General features: G+C 30.0%; 1 protein-coding gene across 16 annotated transcripts in view; it reads right to left on the bottom strand.

The window, feature by feature from the left end:
* The window catches only part of LOC145972070 (CUGBP Elav-like family member 1-A), a 491,882-nt gene that overhangs the window by 69,180 nt on the left and 403,239 nt on the right, over positions 1–19,463 (bottom strand). Inside the window, exons 1-2 of one of the 16 annotated variants that reach the window (XM_083100308.1) lie at positions 4,382–4,469; positions 3,887–3,933 (exon numbers count right to left, since the gene is read on the bottom strand). The exons of the other annotated variants lie outside the window; for them this stretch is intronic. Of the exons in view, the coding sequence (XP_082956434.1) occupies positions 3,887–3,933; positions 4,382–4,403 (69 nt within the window). The 5' untranslated portion in view covers positions 4,404–4,469. Of the gene's footprint in view, positions 1–3,886; positions 3,934–4,381; positions 4,470–19,463 lie in introns of those variants that run through there. 16 annotated transcript variants of the gene reach the window in all.

Below are 19,463 nucleotides of genomic sequence, written 5' to 3'. Positions count from 1 at the left end.
TTTAAACAGTGTGGAATCGATTTTTCTTCCTTGCAACTTTTTATGTTTTTCTTTGAAATATATTTTTTCGGCACAATTAAATATGCACAGATATTTAATCACAAATTGAGACTCTATTAAACTTATAAAATTTACCTGATTAATTAAATAAGATTTTATTGCGTATTTTATGTGAAGTTTATTTGTAAAGATTTTTATTTACTGATTATATAAAAATTATACTTTTTATAAATTATACTTTTTATATATACATTTATTAAAAAGATCTATCCTTTAGATAAAATAAATTGTAATTTATTAGTCAAAAGAATGTTATAATTTTTTGATCTAATTTATATAAAGTTAGATTGAATGATATTTACTGTAGAGAGTTTCTTTTCTCAGGAATATTTTTATTTGTTTCTGGTATTTTATTAAAACACTTCAGTTTTTCAAGCAAAATCAATATGAAGTAGACTTTGCATTAATTTTGATTTGACTCTTGAGTGAAAATATATTGGACGTTGGAAATTAAAGCGAGTATATAACGGACTTGAAAAGCATCCATTAAAATACTAATACCTACTTCTGGGATAGGACAAGTGTATTATTATCGCGATAATAGAGTGTTTATTATAACGATATCCGTGCTACATATATATCGAAAGATCGTTGAAACGCGCGATATCTCTTTGATAAACGATATTTATGAGTGGAATGCACGGAAAACGCGCCTGGTAAAGTAGCTGCATTGTATGATCAACCGCTTGTGTGAATATGGAAATTATTTCGGCGTATCTGTTCGTTCGAACGTGCGCAACGAGATTTTCTGCGCAATGAATCTATGACATCGGCCGCGTTTTCACGAACAAACACACGCGATCTTCATGAACAGATAAGAAGCGTATAGCCGGTGTAATGTGTATACGCGCTACATATGCGATTACCTATCGTTCGTTGCAATAAAATCGATTTACGCTAAATTTAATTGTGCGGATTTCGCCGCGAGATAAAATTTATTGCAACTGATGTTTTAGCAATTATGCGATTGAAACAGAGTACGCGCAAGTTGCAAGCGATTTTCGAGTAAATAAATGTTATCGTAGATAAACACGTGCGCGGGCTTTCATTTTTTTTTCATTTTTTTTTTGTATAAAATACCCCCGTCAAATTATTTCAATAGCGCTTATAGGGATTTTTCGATAAAAAATGCGGTCAGTTATACTTTTTTTTAAATTGCGGTTCAATGTAATAGGTAGTATAGTACAATAATCGATTAAGCTCAAGGGCTTTGTTTATAATGTTTCACATATTGCATTCGTTCATCATTAATAGCATGTTGATATAAATATGCATATTTCTCTTTTGCTTCCTCTCTCTCTTAAATGATTCAAATTTATTTTTTTAATATCCTTTGCTATGAATATCATATTTGCTTGGATACCACTTAATAATTTCAACTACTCTTCCGAAGACTCATAAAAAATTAGTGAGGCGATTATTCTTTGCAAATAAAAATGGAATGGTATCGTAAAGTTACGTCCTTATAGCCAAGATGATGCATTATCGCGCCATAACAAAATAAATGCACGCAGAGGAAAAAAGAAATAATGATAGAGAAGGGGAAAAGGATAACATTTATAGCCGCGTTGTGATGGAGCCTCCCTCCCGAGGAAAATGGTAGATCTGACATTTTCGTTTATTATGGTGATGGTTATTACATGTCAGAGGAATAAGCCATCGGTTTTTATGACGTTGCAGTTATACTCTACAGTCCATACTTTAGCGTAAACGACGAGCAAGCAGTCACGATCTGGGTTATTTTTAAACTCCTTGTTTTTAATTTAATTGCTACGCTCATTAAATTTAACGCCATTAACAAACTCTGATGATGAAGAGAAGATTCGATCGAAACATTCGAGAGATCTTTAACGACTCATAACGAATGAGTCACGGTATCTCTGGCGAAAAACGAACCTGGAAGAATTAAGAATTGCAGGTCGTCGACACAATGTCGTTATTAGTCAACTAAACTCGAGCAATTACGTCATTATAATGTCTATTAATGCTTTGTGAAAAAATAACTAATGTAAAGATATTTTTCATAAATATTGAAATGAAAAATAAATAGTGTTTTATTATATATTTGTTATGATACATCATATCATTAGCCAGCTTATTCTAATAAAAAGTTAAAGATCTATACTAATATATTTATATCTAATGGGATGTTTGTAAAAGCGAGGATTTATAGATTCAGCTATAATATGTATGTTATTAAAGAACTATAGTATTGTATTTATTAAATCATCGAAAGAATTATAAAGATTTATAGAAGTGAGTTTTTTAAAGATCTTAAAGAGCGCAAGATTTATGAAAAAAAAGAAGAGTCATGTCGATTGAAATCAAGAAATGCAGAAATAAATAATGTATAAAACCAAAGATAAAAAAGCATTTTAATGCAATTAAACTTCTTGGTAGAATAAACTGATAATGATATTTTTAAATAATTACTCCATACTCTCCATTTTCTATAATGATTAATATTTTAGAAAAACATTAATCATTTTTTTAGTCATCCTTAGATGTTATGACGATGCGATTGTTCATATTTAATCGATAGACAATCCTTGAATCTAATCCATTGGTCGCGCTTATAGTCATTTTTAGCAGCGAAAAGGTTAAGATATCCCCTCGAGAGCATCATGTTCAATAGCAATTCTAGCGGTCATTTGCTATTCATTCTCGAAACTAGGTTCCTCGCAATTGTACTCCTGGTTCTATCTTGCAGCCGTTTGCGACAGGAAGGATCATCCCGAGATTCAAATTCGATATCCATATCGACCGGTAGGATCGATATACCAAGCTAGGTATAATCGGACCACCAGCCACGATTGCGATCGAAGATTATGCGCATTGACTAACGACCCATATACCACAACGGTGATGCAATCTGGATGCGCCAGATTCGCCGTATAAAGCAGTAAGCCAGTATACTTTCCCGATACGAGGTATATCGCAATACAATACAAAATTGTGTGCAATAGCTTTGATACTTTGAGTATTCCATATTCATTGAAAATGCCTTTTACTTTTGATAGCTGGGATATCAAAATAATAACATTTATATGTATGATTTAAAAAATATTTATGTGTACATGTGTGCGTGTGTATGTGTGGGTAGGTAATTAATTAATTCTTTCTTTTTTCGAAATATATAATTTATATATTATATATATAAATAATTTCTTTTGTTCTCTACGACGAAAGATTTATTGGACTTTATATTATTTTATTTTATTTCAAATAATATAAAGCCAATTTAATCATAAACATGGATGAACAACCTATAAAATATAAGAATAAAATTGATGCATTATAATACATATAATCAGTTTTTTATTAAGTAAATTAATTAAAATATATAAAATTGTAAAGTATTTCTAGTCTTCCTTTCTTTTTTTTATATTTATAATATGCGCATATTAATATAAGCTGAAAAAGAAATACGAAGGAAACTAAAAATACTATCCAGAACAGATTTTTCATACAATCTTATACGTGCACGCACACATTTCAATCTTAAAATTATATATATATTAATCTGCTTTAGCTCAATTAAGTTTCGAGGCAATAAATTTCCGAAATTATCTGTAATGTTGTTACTTTAACATAACTCTTTAATATTTTCTTTCAACATAATAATTAAATAAATTTAGAATAATTTTCGAATAAATATATATACGTATATTTATCAAGCAAATTTTATATGATAAATTAATATAAAATATTCTATTACTGTGTCTGTCAATATTAATTAAATAATTTGTTATTAATTAAATAATCTTTACAATAATTTTCATATTTTCTCGTAATTATATAAAATAAAAAATAATTTAACACTCACCTCGTTATGATGTGCAACGGTGGAATTGTAGTACACATAAGGTTGATCTGTAAAATACAAATATATCGAAGTCATATATATAAAGCAGTGTCTAAAATAAATATTTAAAAAAGATGATTATTGCACGCAAATAAATTTCTTATCCGTTTCAATTAAACAGATATTTAATAAAAAGTTACATAATTAAAGAAAGAAGAAAATTTTTTTATATTAACTTTTACAAGATATGAGAACAATAAAGATTTAATTTTTACTAAATTATCTAAGTAATCATAAATCTTTTAAACAATGTTGAAATATCTTATATTTATGTAAAAATATATTTAAAAAATTATTATAAATATTTTACTATATATTTTACATATTTTAAAATAAAATGTAGAATATTCATATGCATTTTATACAATAATGTAAATAGATTATTACGGAGATACACAAACAATTAATTGTATAACACTAGCCAATAATAAATTAAATAAGTTATAAATTGCTCACCTATATGTTGCTCTGATGCCATCAGGCTTCCTCTTTCTCTTTTATTCGTCTTGTTCGTTCTTGGCACTCATACGATAATCACACACGATTAATTAAGATCGCGCACGCACTAATTATCATAATACAATAATCTCGCAACGCTTTTACATGGCACTCGCGATGTTAATTGCACGCGACATGCACTTTATTATATTGCGACGGAAAAACAATGCGAAAACTATGTATTGCACGAAACTACAATCCGCTGGACACTCGAAAATTGCAAATTCACACGCCACTCGCTACGACAATGCTACCTCTAATGTATATACGAATAATATATATTCGCATTTTAAGGCAATTTTACTCTATCTAAAATTAAATAAAATATAAATAAAATTAAAAATAAATATCTCTGCAGAATGTAATATCCAAAAATATATCATCGTTGCCGGCTGTTCGCATAATATATTTTAATCGAATAAATATTAGGAGATACGTATAAGTTACATTGATGTAGAAACAAATTTATGAAACACGGCTGATAAAAATTATATTAGAAGATTAATAATATGCTTACTAAACGCGTCGCGATATTGTTTGAACGGAACCAATCCATCCCTTACTCCCTTTATTAATTTCATGATTAAAAAAACACGAAAATATAATATTGCGCAATATTATGCGAGTTAAGATACAATAAATTGCCAGTAAATATATAATCAAAATTTAATATTGCAAACATATATAGAATAAATTCCGAGAAATATACGTATTATTAATAAACAATCAGATATATGTATATATATCATGCTTTTTTATTACTTTGGAATTAAATAAGTTATGAATCATCATATATACGCAACAATTTTACGTATCGACATTTTCGTATTATTAACGTTTAGCACGGAAATGAATCAATTACGTAAATCGATAATCGATAATTAGGATAATCACAGAGACCAATCGTTTTGAAAAATAACGATAAAATAACGAAAACGGTTATTATTAATACGGAACGATCGCGCACTGTTGCCTACTCGAGTTTCGCTACACAAATGGCAGCACGGTGACCTCTGTGTATACACAAGAGCTATATACGCCGCAAGAGACGAACGACACGAGCGATAGTTCATTTGTGAGAGAAATATATTTAATATAATATAAAATATTTTATTTCTTGAATCTTAAATTAATTATTAATATTTATAGTTGACATTATATATCACATGCGGCTCTTCGGTATTTAATCATTTGATCTTGCGTTGCACGCTCTCAATCCGAAAATTATTAACAAATTACATCTAAATCTACAAAAAATTCAAAGAAAAAATAACGATACAAAATGTTACATTATCATGTTGTATTATTTTTCGAAGCATATCGAGATAACTATCAAAAGACGCAAACGCAATCATTTCCTACGATTACAAAATATCAATGATAACGCGATTATCTGTATGATTAATTAATTCGCGCAACGAATGACTTGTAAAAATATCGATGATTATTTATTAGTATTTCGCGTAATTATTTATTTGATGTAAGAATAAAAACAAGAGACGGAATAAAAATCATAAATTATTTTATTCTGACATTTAGGACGATAATTATTTCCTTAGTGCTTTGAATATATTTCGCATATATTTCGCATATATTTCACATTTAAAGTGTTCACCGATTTAAATATAATATACTGATCATTTTCAGATTGAAAGCATGCGATATACTATGAATCACAGGATCGAGCAATTAAAATAACAAAAAGCGTCAATACCATTGTTAATCTTATATTAATCAATTACATGTAATTGGATTTTGAATTTAATACACTAACCAATCATTTATTTTAATAACGCATTCGAAAATCAAGAAACAGAATATTTCGCGCATACATTTATTTTATATTGTGTTTAATATACTTTATAATGACAACAAATAAACTGTGGCTCGTTTTGTTCGTCTCTTGCGACGTAGGTTTAGTATAATACGTGTTGTGTATACACAAGGTCGCCGTACTGTCATTCGCGCAGTAAGATTCGAACGAATAGGCAGCAGTGTTAGTCGCTCCATTACATTATTTTCCCAAACGATTATTTCTCATAATTATTCCAATTAATGATTATCGATTCGCGTAACTGATTAATTCTCGCGACAGGGGACATAAGATCGTCGCACACATATGATTCACATTTGATATTTCAAGTAACGAAAAAGCATGATATATATAAATATGTTTATTAATAATACATATATTTTAGAATTTATGCTATCGTACTATGCTTCCCATATTAAATTTCAATTACATATTTTCTGGCTGTTTGTGTCTAAACTAAATTCGCGTGTTGATTGTTTTCGTTTTTTAATTATTAATAGAATGTATAGATCGGTTCCGAGCTGCAATGTCACAACGCATTTAATTAGACATTTAAATAAAAATGTCTCTCTCATTATTAATCTTATATTTTAATATTTATCAATCACATCCTACTTAAATTTGACGTTTGTACATCGCTATCAAAACACGTATTTCGCGAAATTTATTCGATCAAAATCCGTCGTGCGAACAGTTAGAAAATTTAATTATATTTTCAAATATTTTATTCCGCAGTTATTTTATCTTTAATTTTAATTTGTATATTTATTCATTTATTACGCGAAATAATAAAATTTTCCTACGATATGAGTATATAATATTTGTTAACAATAAAGGTAGCATTGTCGCAAAGAATGGCTTATGAAATTGGCCGTGTAATTGTTTACAGCCAAATGGATATTATAGTTTTCGCATTTATTCTCCTGGCGTAAAATATAATAAAGTGCATGTCACATATATACGTGAACAGGATTAACATCGGGAATACCATGTAATAGTATTGTGCGATCGTCATATTATGCTAATTAGTATTCGTATGATCGTAATTAATTACGTAAGTGTCGTGTGGATGATAAAGTAAGAAGAAAAGATGAACAAGAGAAAAAGAGGCAGCCCAAAAAGATATCAGGCAACGGCGGAGCAACCATAGGTAAGCAATTTATAATTTATTTAATCAATTACATGTTAGTCTTTCGGCAAATTAAATGTTTGTGTATCTCTGCAACAGTATAATTCGTTTTTTTACATCATTGTATAATTCATATAAAATATTCTATATCTTATTTTAAAATATTTAAAATATTTAGTATAATATATAATTTTTATATAAATATATCTACAATATTTTAACATTGTTCAAAATTTTAATTATTTAGATAATTTATAAAAATTAAACTTTTAATTCTCATAAACATTTTATAAAAGTTAATATAAAAGAAAATTTTATTTCGATAATTATGTAATTTTTTAAATTAAATATCTGTTTAAAAGGCTATAAAAACCCAATTGCGTGCAATAATTGTTTTTTTGAAATATTAATTATATCAGACACTGCTTTAAATATATAATTTGAATATATAATTTGTATTTTATAAATCAACTTATGTACTGCAACTCCCCATTCACGTCTCATATTGGGGGTAAGCGCTAAATTATTTTTTGTTTTATATAATTTCAAAGTAATATGGACTTCTGAGAAAATTATATCGATAATAATATATGCAGCAATAAAATATTTTAAATTATTTTACAATTTGCTTGATATCTGTAAATTCATATTACTTTTATTCTTACAATTATTATATTAAAAAATTGAAAATTTATGTTAATAGAATATTATATATTACTACAATTTCATGAATTTGATCAGTTAATTATTTCGAAATTAATGAACTAAGACAGATTTGTATGTGAATTAAGCGTGGAAATATGTATTTGTCTATTCATGTCTGTTTTTCATGAAGAGACGTATATATAAGGCTCATAAAGTGGAGCTTAATATTAACAAGGTACATATTATTGATTGATACTAATATACTTATTTATGTATGTGTTTATATGTGTATAATATTTTTTTAAAGGAATAATAACACACTTATTATTTTCTAACTTTTACATATGCATAAAATTCCTATAGAGAAAAGTTCTTTGAGAATATATAACGTAAATATAATTTTTATAATTATTCCTTTGCAGATTGCAATGTAACAATCACATGACGAACATTATTTAAATGAATTGCCCATAAGATATAGCGTTATAAAATTTCTGATTATTTCGTGCGAGACACAATCTGGCAACAAATGATTTAATATAGATCGAGAATATTTTATACGTTCATAAATAGAGCACTGGATCACTCGATTATGTTGCTTGGAGAGATGCCTACTAGTTGGCCTCTTAAATCAACAAGCAGAACACTCGCAGAAAACTTGCACAACTATCATCTGCAAACTATCTTTGAATCTTCGTAAATGCTTCAGTTTGACGAATAAATGGATGATATGTATACAGAAGGAGCGCAGTTCTCTCCGAATTAATAATATTTTAGAAACTCTTACGTTTTAAACATACAATATTTACATAGGAAAATACATAAGAAAATTTATATGCAAACTATTCATCTTTTTTAATCAGGAAATAATAGTCGATCGATGTATCATTAATGTATCATTATACAGATGTTCCAAATCTCCCATCGAATATTTTTTAATAATAAATTCTCTGACCAATTCGTAGACAAACAAAAGTTTTTAGCGAAAAAGTCAAGGGATCAATAACTTTCGAGTTATAAACTTAATTAAAAAGAGACTCTTCATAAATTAAATTTTAGCACGCGTATAAAAAATTCAACAAAATTACATTCTGTAGTTAATTTCAATTATAATGTATTTTAATTTCAATTTGAAGTTATAAATAGTAGTTATAAATATATACGATAGAGAAAAATTTTTTAAATTTCAAAAAATAATGATTTTTCTCGATATTTTCTCTAAAGACAATTTATAATTTGAGAGTCTAATTATAAATTAAAGAATCTATTAAAACTCTATCTGATGGTTTTAGAACATTATACATGAATATATCTGTAAGCTTATATAACATACAGATAATTCTTTAGACGACATGTATGTGACATGTTTTTTTAAAATTCTGCCAAACTATCAAGATAAAAATGCATTTATAACTCAAATTTATTTGATCATTGTATTTTATAGACTACATTATATAAACATATAAGTGGTTAACATCGATAAGAATTATATACAAATTTCGATTAAGCGATTTACGCTTGTAAATTGTTGTAAAAATACAAAGAGAAAAATAGTTTGCGATATCGGGACAATTGAAAAATATAGCGTAAAAAGAATTTTATCTAGAACAAGGAGATGCATCTCGTTCAAGGTTGCACTATATCTCATGGTAAGAAAATTCAGGATATTCTATTTGCGAATCTCCTCGATACTTCGAACGCAAAAGAATCTCTCGTATCGCTCTCTGAGAGCCAGTATAAAATTCATATCTATGCTAAGCGCGTGGCGTGTTTGGGTTTAGTGCCTTCTGCGCATCGTATCTTTATATTGCGGCCGATTCGGTAATTTCGTGCACAGCAATCCCGCTTAAAGTCGACGGATGGTTCGACTCCCAAGCGAGAAATAAAATAAAGACTCTGTCTTCTCGGTAGGATTTTTACAGAGTAATTCGGTAAGTGCGAGTTTCCGTAACACGAAAACGTTGAGAAGAAATCTGGGAAAGCGCGGAACGATACCGCGATATCTGGCGAAGAGAAATTAAATGAGATCCCTCGGGTCTAAATGTTCCCCGAGCATTTTCTTGGAATAATAAAATATCTAGAATAGGTGAAGCGTAATCGGCTTTCGGCCTTCCAAACGTGCAGTCTCCTCCTGACGGGTTGCAATTCTCGATTTTTTAATCTAGACTCTTTCCAAGAAATAAAGTTCCGCGCAGTATTTGCGCAAAAGAAGGAGCCGACAGCGCGAGTTGGAGTTACACTCGTGAATTCTTTCTGGCGTTCATCCCCATTTGGAAAAAAAAGTGCGTTTCTTTCTCTAGAAATTTTTTTTCACATTCTTAGTCGGAATCCTTTGATAAGTTTTAATCCATCTATATCAATAAAAATTTTTCAAACACTAGTAAATGATATAAAGTTGCTCATAACCGAGCTTGTGAAACTAAATTATGAACTGCTATAAATCGACTTCAAAAATATCAATTTGTTTTAAATTTGCACATGTATAAGAGACTACAAAAAAAAAGCAGAATTTAATAATGTATTAATATTTTGATCTCTTTTGATCAACAATAATCTAAAAAAAGTATTTTGTTTTTCGCTAAATATAACGTAAAGCAATTCAGCTATTATATCGTTCTTTAATAATTATTTGAAAGATTTAATATCTTAAATTATATTACGATTGCAGATAGATTTGACATGTGTTTCTTTTCTTAAAAGAAAGAAGAGGGATTCCATTTAAAGTTACATCACTACTTACGTATTCTCGCGTCCTGCTCATTTCCAGGATATGCTGAAACTCCTTTATCCTCCTTAGGTCGCGGTCGCGTCCGGACTGCAAAAGTAGCATTTCCGCTTTTCTGCCAGTGTGATTGTCGTGCATTGCGCGACACCTACCGACTCCGGTTTTGTGACTTTTAATCTGAGACTATTGTCATGGAAGAAATAGTCTTTATAATCATCGTGTGCGAGAATGGAAGATGTGTCTTCATTTTTTTTTTAAATTATTAAAAAACTATTTTTAAATTATACAATTCCCTCACTTTGTGGCTTTAAAAATAATGTTCTTTCTGTTCTTTTTTCTCTTTGACATCTACTATCTTCACTTTGGCTCACGTAAATTATACCACCATCTTGATATCGATTTCTTTCCTGTGTTTTAATCGTCGACGAACCTACAAAAGTGGCAATTCGCACTTTGTCGCTCGCTGACTCGAACTTTTGCGACTTTTAATCTCCACGGCTTGTTTTTAGTACGAGGGTGGAAATGGCTTTCATGATATTTGTACGGTGAGTTCGCGTATGATATTTGCTAAAATATTTGAGATGATTCTAAAAATAGAGATTGCATCAAGAGCCATGTAAATGATTTTTCAATAATTTTTTTGTATTTTTACATATTTACTTTTTATTTTTAATTTTTAAATTCTACTAGAAAATATAATATAATATTTGTTAAAACATTTTTTTTTATCATTTTCATAATATTTATCTTTGTATGTACATATTACATACGTCAAATGTATCATAATTTGTAAATTATTATTTTATATTATATTATTTTATATTATAATGAGAAATTATAAATAAAAATCATGATTTTAAAAATAAAATAATAATTAAGTATTTACAAAAATAATTCTTTTCACAGAGGTGTTAACTATTTTACTTTTTTGTGAATCTTTATAATTCCGAACATTGCTCGCATGTGCGAGCTAATGATTATTTATAAAAATTTTATTGTCTAAAATTATTTGTTTTGAGAGAATTATTAATTGATACAAATATTTTATTGAATCTGGAGTATGTGGGATGTGTGCACAGGTGCGGTTTTATGTTTCATATTTATTTATAGCTTCTGCCTGTGCTCTATATGAAATAAATCGAGTATTGTTTCAACAATGTAGTGAACCATTCATCGCTTGCAGAACTTCTAGCACAAGCATATCAGTTCTCTCAAAAAAAAATTAATTTTAAAAAATTTATAAATATTATACATATTTTTCACATGTTCTAATTGCATATTTTTGCTTCGTATAAAATTTCAAAAATTTCACAAACATTGCTCCAATAATTGGAAAATATAATTATCTGTTTTTAACAGTCTTTTAAAAAAGGAATTGCACATGCATTTACGTTTGCCGCATTTTTTAGAAAATTCACTTCCATATAAAACTCGAATATATCATTTGTTTGGTATCGTGCAAATATATCTTCGATATTTTATAGATTACAAATAGCAATATGAGGATTCAAAAGAATGTGGAATAAATCCATATTTTTTTATCTACTTAACGCACGAAAAATCACATATATACACACATACCGCAAAATATAAAATTGTCAGTCCGAAATACTATCGGCAATGACAGCGCTACCCGATCGCCAAGAAAAATTCGCTTTTGTTCATCCCTGCCCGCATATTTCTCACTAGTTCTCTCGACCGTGCGGTATAAATTCAATATCCACACGGTAAAAGCCGATCGGCCAGGGTGCGCTTTGACATTCGAGGGGTTGCCTCGAAAGTGACAAGGGCGCGTAGGCGGGATGGTTTGGATGCGCGGCGTAGGGGTAGCGGGTATTAAAATCGACGTATTCGACTCAAGGGCTCGGCCGTCGTATCGCCAGTTATAAATTCGTTTCACGTACCGCCACGTCGGGCAGCGTCGACAGAATGAAAAAAGGGCGCGACGAGAGGGCGGCGGGGAAAGAGTGGCTGGTCTGGAGAGAGCGGCGTGTTTTTTTTTTCCCCGGTGGGGGTGGCGAATGCGCGAGCGCGCGCGCGCGCGCACGATGGAGAGGGCCTCGTGAAAAATCTGCATGGATTTTAGCGACGGAACGAGAAGAGAAAAAATGCGGCCGCCACGTGCATTCGCGCGAACGGACGCTTTGCGAAAGGGGTGGGCGACGCGACACGACGAAACCGATGTTCTCAATGAAGGGAAACATGAAATACGAGAGCGACGAGCGGCGTGGCAGCCTGGAATGAGAAAAGATCAATTTCTGGTCGATTTTGCGCGATGGGAGCACAAACATGCTCATCAAATTTATGGCCGCGTTTGGTAATTCTGTCTTTTTGAAGGTCGGTTTCATCAACGTTATTTCATGAACGTTTATCTTCGACCGCCTGTTCATTCGATTCTTTGCGTTTTCGCGGTTCTATCTCTGTAGAAAGAGATTTACGTAGAAAATTCACTTTAAAGTTAACCAAAATATAAATACAAAATAAACCATAAATATAATCATCGATATAAAAAATTGAAATAGTTCTTTATAATAAAATGTATTAAATTTAAGATATATATAAATTTTTTTATCATAAGCAAATAGATTTAAGCGAACATATCATTATCAATGTCTCAATAAACAGTGTTATAAATGAATAAAATAAATGATAAACAAAAGCCCACGTAAAGCTACATATTCTTAATTAAAAACAATCAATTTTAGATCGATAAATATGTTTTTCGAATATGTGGATATGTTTGATATCTTTGTCTATCGCAACAAAATTATGATAACCATTTATAAAGCTGTTTCAGAAAAAATTTAAATTTATCTCTCATCATAATCGTTCGGTGTAACAGATGTTCCCAATGAGGGATGACATGAAATATAGAAACAATCAATTCTATTGACTTAATATAAATGTTTTGCGAAGCAAAATCTGTTAAATTCATAAACTTGATAATTTTACCTGCTAAAATAAATATTTTTATGACAAAAAATTAATTAAAGTTTCTTAGGAAGGCAACAGCTGACTCCTTATTGCACATTAGAACGCTGCGTATGATGGAACATTAATTTTTCATAACAAGTAACAGATTATTTTTTGACGGAGAACGAGCGAGTTGACAGGATGAAACCGATGTTCTCAATGAAGGGAGGAATGAAATACGAGAGAATCGGCGGAATAAAAAAGAATAAAATGTTGGTGGACGCTATAATAGCAGCAAACATGCCCATCAAATTTATGAGTAATGGTTGTTTGGTAATGTAACCTGCCGGAGAAATGCAGATAAAGATCAATATAGATTATAGATCATCAATTCAGACATTTCACAAAAAACAGGTTTTTTAACTCCTCGCAGTATCGTGTGTTGTGCTATATACATACGATACGAAATAAATTCTCCGTTGTATAACAAATAATAGAAGCGATTTTCAGCCAAAATGCACGATAAATCACATATGGCGAATTATTGCGAAACATACATATGCATTTGAGAAGTAAATTTATTTAAATATTTGCCAAACTTCATTTGGCATAAATAGTCATTTAAATATCTACTGAATAATCAATCAAATCGTCTGGTTAAATATTAATGTCAACTAGATTATAACCATTGGATTTAAAATTAAAACTGCCAACTGATCAATAATATTAATTATTATCTATACATTTATATATACATAAAAGAAGTAATATCGTTTGGCTGCTCGCTAATAATTATCTATACAATTTTGATACTTCTTGATATTCTCATCTTTATTATTGATTAAATAATACGGTTATCATCAAACTTTAAAGAATTCTTAAGTGACTTTAAAGGTCGGAGTTTAATTTATATGAGTGATTACACGCATCGATACACGGAAAACGATATACATTATCGCACATGATGCGTTATCGTCCAGACGTATTTCACTGCCAGTCGCAGAGAATGTATAAATTTTTATCGTAACACGATGACGGCGTCATCGGTCGTTATCGCGACCGGAAACCCCGGACGAACGCCGACAGTTTCCGGTGCGAGTTGTAAACGACGCGTCGTCATTCAATTTCCGTTACGCGGCTTCCTTCGGAGGGAGCTCTTTCAGCTATTCCCGTGACCGTGAGTTTTCGAGAGTTTTCGTGGCTTATCCGGCGTAGGATCTCTCGTCTTCATTTCCGTCGCCCATGTCGCCGGCTTTCGTCGAGTCGCCCGTCCGGAAAACCTGATGTCTTTTCATGAAAAATTAGCGAATGCACGCGTTTTGTCGAGCGGTTTGTAAGTTCGACGGATCGATTCGTGGTACACACTCGATTTCGTGGCTTTACTCGCTCTCTCGTATTGAACAGACGGAAATTAAACGATACCTGCGGATGATATATTCGAATATAAATCCGTTTTACCTTGGGGTCTTCGCAGAATGGAGTCCAAGTTTACTTGCATGTTAAGCGAAGCGTAGTCTAATAATTATTGATCAGTCTTCATATAAGAGATTTTTGTGGGACTCAATTTTTATTTTCTTCTAAAATAAATGTAAGTAAAAACTGCTTTTAAAATTTAAATGTTCCTTACGCAATTTTCTACTACTCTAAATAATTTTGTTTCTTATATTTTATTTCGACTTACATTTAATTTTTCATGCGATACCACGTCGCAAATTATGTACAAAAGTGGTTACGATTATTAGTAATAAATTTTTGAACAAAACTTTATTGCGATGCATGTCACATAAATCTTGCCTATAATCGATCGAAGAAAAATATAGGTATAATAGAAAATTGTATAATAGAAAATCAGAAAATAGATATAATAGAAGTTTTATATCTTTTGTGAAGGAATTAAAAAAGTTAGTCACCACTTTTCTTAGAAAATGTGAAACACAGTCGTAATTTAATGTATGACATGTGCAATCGAATTTGTTGAAGCGGATTTTCCATTCCGGTTTTACAACTTGTTATACGGAAATAAATTTGTGCAACTACAATAGCTAGCATACAATATATTTACGTAATGCGTCAATAATTATTTTATTTGAAACATTGGTTATTTTTTATAGCAATGATTACACTTGTACAGATATGTAAAAAAAATTTCACAAAAATTGTTTCCTTTAAACAGCATTTCGATATTTGCAATATTTATTTTAATTTATATATATTTGATTAAATTAAAAAAACAATATTAAAAATTAAAATAAATTTCTATATATTCTGTATATTTACTATTTATATAATAAAATGAAGCAATGCATCTGTGTAACTTTAAAAATTTGCATGAAATATTTTATAAGAATGAGCACACCATCTATATGTACGATAAAACCTAAAAGAAAATCATCGCTCTCAAAGGAAAAACAATGATATTTTTCCTGAACGATATTCCAAATACATACATCATGAGTTTTGCTTACGAATATGATTCTGGCGCTGATTGCTGATTCCAACGAAATAAAAAAGTAAAAATTTTGCTATTTCCGATTTTCGACGAGAATACCAATCTCCCCGCGCAATGGTTATAAGCTATAATTTAATGTCCAACGATTGGAGTCCGTTGCAGAGTCGATTGCCCGGATTTTCCGGAATACCAATGGGGCACTAAAAGTGATTAAATTACTTGGCAAGCTGGCATTCGGTAAACTAGACGTGATTGATACACGTGGATGTGCGCGCGTGTTGCGCACAAGCGACACGCGATCATTTATGCGTGACTGACGTTTGTTTACTTGATATAAATTTACTCCAGTATTGTACGATTGACAGTTTTCGTCAGTGATTTAAAAATAATTATTTGACAAAAGAATGTATCGAGAACATTAAATGAACCATTTTTCTCTTTTCTCTCGACACGTGATTTTGCATGTATCTAAATCATTTTGAGATATGTGTGTGCATTGCAATAATCTTCTTGTTAGATCAGCGACTTTTATCAATTAAAGATCAAATGTAATATATTGATATGATTGCAATCTATTTTTTATGTAAAATAAAAAGTATAATAAATAAATATTTATACTAAAATATTAATAAAATTTTATAAATGTATTACGCATCTTTATAACGCATATTCTTTATAATGGCGTATGCAATTATAATATAATATGTAATAATGAATGATAATAATCAAGTAATGTATATTAAAATTATAGAAAAATCTAATTTTTCATATTTATATAGAGCAAATATTTCTCTTTCTCTTTTTTTATATAAAGGCAATCATCTAAATAAGATAAGAATTGTTTTTCCTACGTAATCTGGCAGAAAGAAAAGTCCAAAAATTCAATAGCTATTTTCTAGAATCATATTATATATAATATACATAAGAATACTAATTAAGCATAAAAATGTCTTTAGCTATAATTTCAGTTGCCTACCATAGTACTTATTAATTTATATAAATTTCAAAAAACACACAATGCAAATTTTCTAAATTCGAAAAACACCATAAAAAAATCGAATAAAATGTTAGATTAACATCTCTGATTTACTGATTAGGCGGTATATAAATGTAAATTAAAAAAAATTAAATAAATCTAAAATTAAAAATTAAATAAATTTAAAATGAATCTAAATTTTTTAATAAATCTAAAATTTGGTTTCGAGTAATAAATTTTAAATTTTTTAAAATTTATAACATTTTTAAAGTTTATATTTTTTACAATTAATAACATTCATTATTCGTTCATTGCTTCACTTCTATGCACTCATTTTCACATATTTTCTCTTTCTATTTACATTTTTATTTGTCTGTTTCTCTCTTCCTTTGTAAATACGTATACGTATATTGTTTATTATAGGTACAAATATGAAACGATTCTGTCGTACGTCGTGTACATCGTAACATTCTTGCGACTCTTGCACAAAAATTCCAGAAACTCACGATCCCGCGATCTTGCGCGTTCGCGGAATACAATTGCAATTGATTACCCTCGCGATGACTTTCGCAGAAACGAGCGCCGGCTCGTTTCTCGCTCGCGCTATCAATTTCCATTTCGCGTTTCTATCCGGCATGGGCGGGCGTTTCCGTCAGCGTGTCGCATTTCTCAGGGAAATGGGAATCGATTTGAAGAACGCCGCTGCGAAAGTGCAGTTGGCAACACGCCCTCTGCCTGTATGTCCCTGAGCGCCATCGGGTCATCCCTCTGGTGTCCCATTCCGACGGATCAACCCCTCGCGCTTTTCTTTCGCCATCCCGATCTTCTAAACGTACGCTTTTTCACTGTCCACGAAATATCTTTACGACGACACGCGCGATATGTCCTTGCTTTCCCTATTTTTTTTCTTTTTTCTCCATGATCGAAGAATTTCGGCTGTCAGACGAGATACGAGGAGCGCAGTAGAGTAGCAAATGGCATAGATAAAGCCATCGAAGATAGTAACGAAAATTTTTCGTGATGTTAAAAGATATCTGATGCTTGATTTCATTTTATATATTTTATTTTATATTTTACATACTGCTGCAAAGAATGCTACAATTGTTTCGGCAATTTAGAATAGTCAAAGATATAAATATAAATTGTTAAGTCTCTTAGTAATTATGAATTGATTAATCGTAGTTTGATCTAAATAGTAATATTTGATCCTTAATAATTTAATTACAATTTTTTTAAATTGTCACAAGTTAAAATACAAGTCTGTAAAGATTTGATGCTTTTGATAAAAATGCGTTTTATCGAATGATTTTTTTATCATTGATTCCAAGTATCAAATTCATTTTTTTCCAACGCGTACACATGTACGTACAGATATACAGATTTTGTGCCATTGTTTAATTTGATAATTAATTTTTAATATTAATATTTAATATTATTAATAATATATAAATATAATAAAATATAATATTATTAAATATATTAATATTAAAATATAATATGTTATAAAATGTAACGATATTAATAATTAATATTAATGATAAGATAATGTAATAATATATATAATAATATATAATATATAGTAATATTTAATAATTTTTAACATATACATAAGTGAAATTCACAATTTTTTAATTGAAATTATCAAAAATCCATACATGTTACGTAAAACTGGATTTCAGATTTATAAATTATGACTCAGAATCAAATACGGATACCAGTCAAAACTTAAAGCTCCGCAAAAAAGAGATTATTTTCGCTGACCTGTGTAATCACCCCAATGTTGAATTATCCATAGATCATGCTTAGAAATAACAAAGAGAATGAAGTATATATTTGGTAGATTTAATCAATGTTCTCGTGATATTTTAAGCAACTAGGTCATCCTATTAATAGCTGATTAATTATTATGGGCATCCTATGCCGAATAAGCGGTATGAATTCGTTCCAATTATTGATGGATTTGGAATCTGAGAGCTCGTTTGTAATAATCCTCATCATTTTTGGATCGTGCGTATAATCGATCGCGGAGCTTTATCAGGAATAAATCAGTTATATATGTACGGATTGCGTATATATCTAAATCATGTATGTATAAGTAGCAAGTAAATATGATCCGTCTAGTGTTGCCGCTTATAGAACAGTAATAGCATTGCGTTACGAAATATTTCGTTGAAAATGTTTTTCTCGGCATATATTTTGCTCAACATTTTTAACCGGATAGACGTTTGCCGACTGAACGTTTTGTCATACAGACGTTTTATTCAGTGTATGTTTCACCGATTTGACGCGTATCATATCAGATATTATTATACACGATGCATGCAGAATATGCATATATATAGTACATACATGAGATACTATTATGTATCTTATTCATCTTAAAAGAACAT

Source organism: Camponotus vicinus, unplaced genomic scaffold (assembly GCF_025532165.1).
Source record: "Camponotus vicinus isolate PSW18456_S1 unplaced genomic scaffold, iyCamVici1.0 SCAF_5, whole genome shotgun sequence".
Classification (NCBI taxonomy): Eukaryota; Metazoa; Arthropoda; class Insecta; order Hymenoptera; family Formicidae; genus Camponotus; species Camponotus vicinus.
The sequence above is the reverse complement of the archived record's forward strand: the minus strand, read 5'-3'. Positions and strand labels throughout refer to the sequence as shown.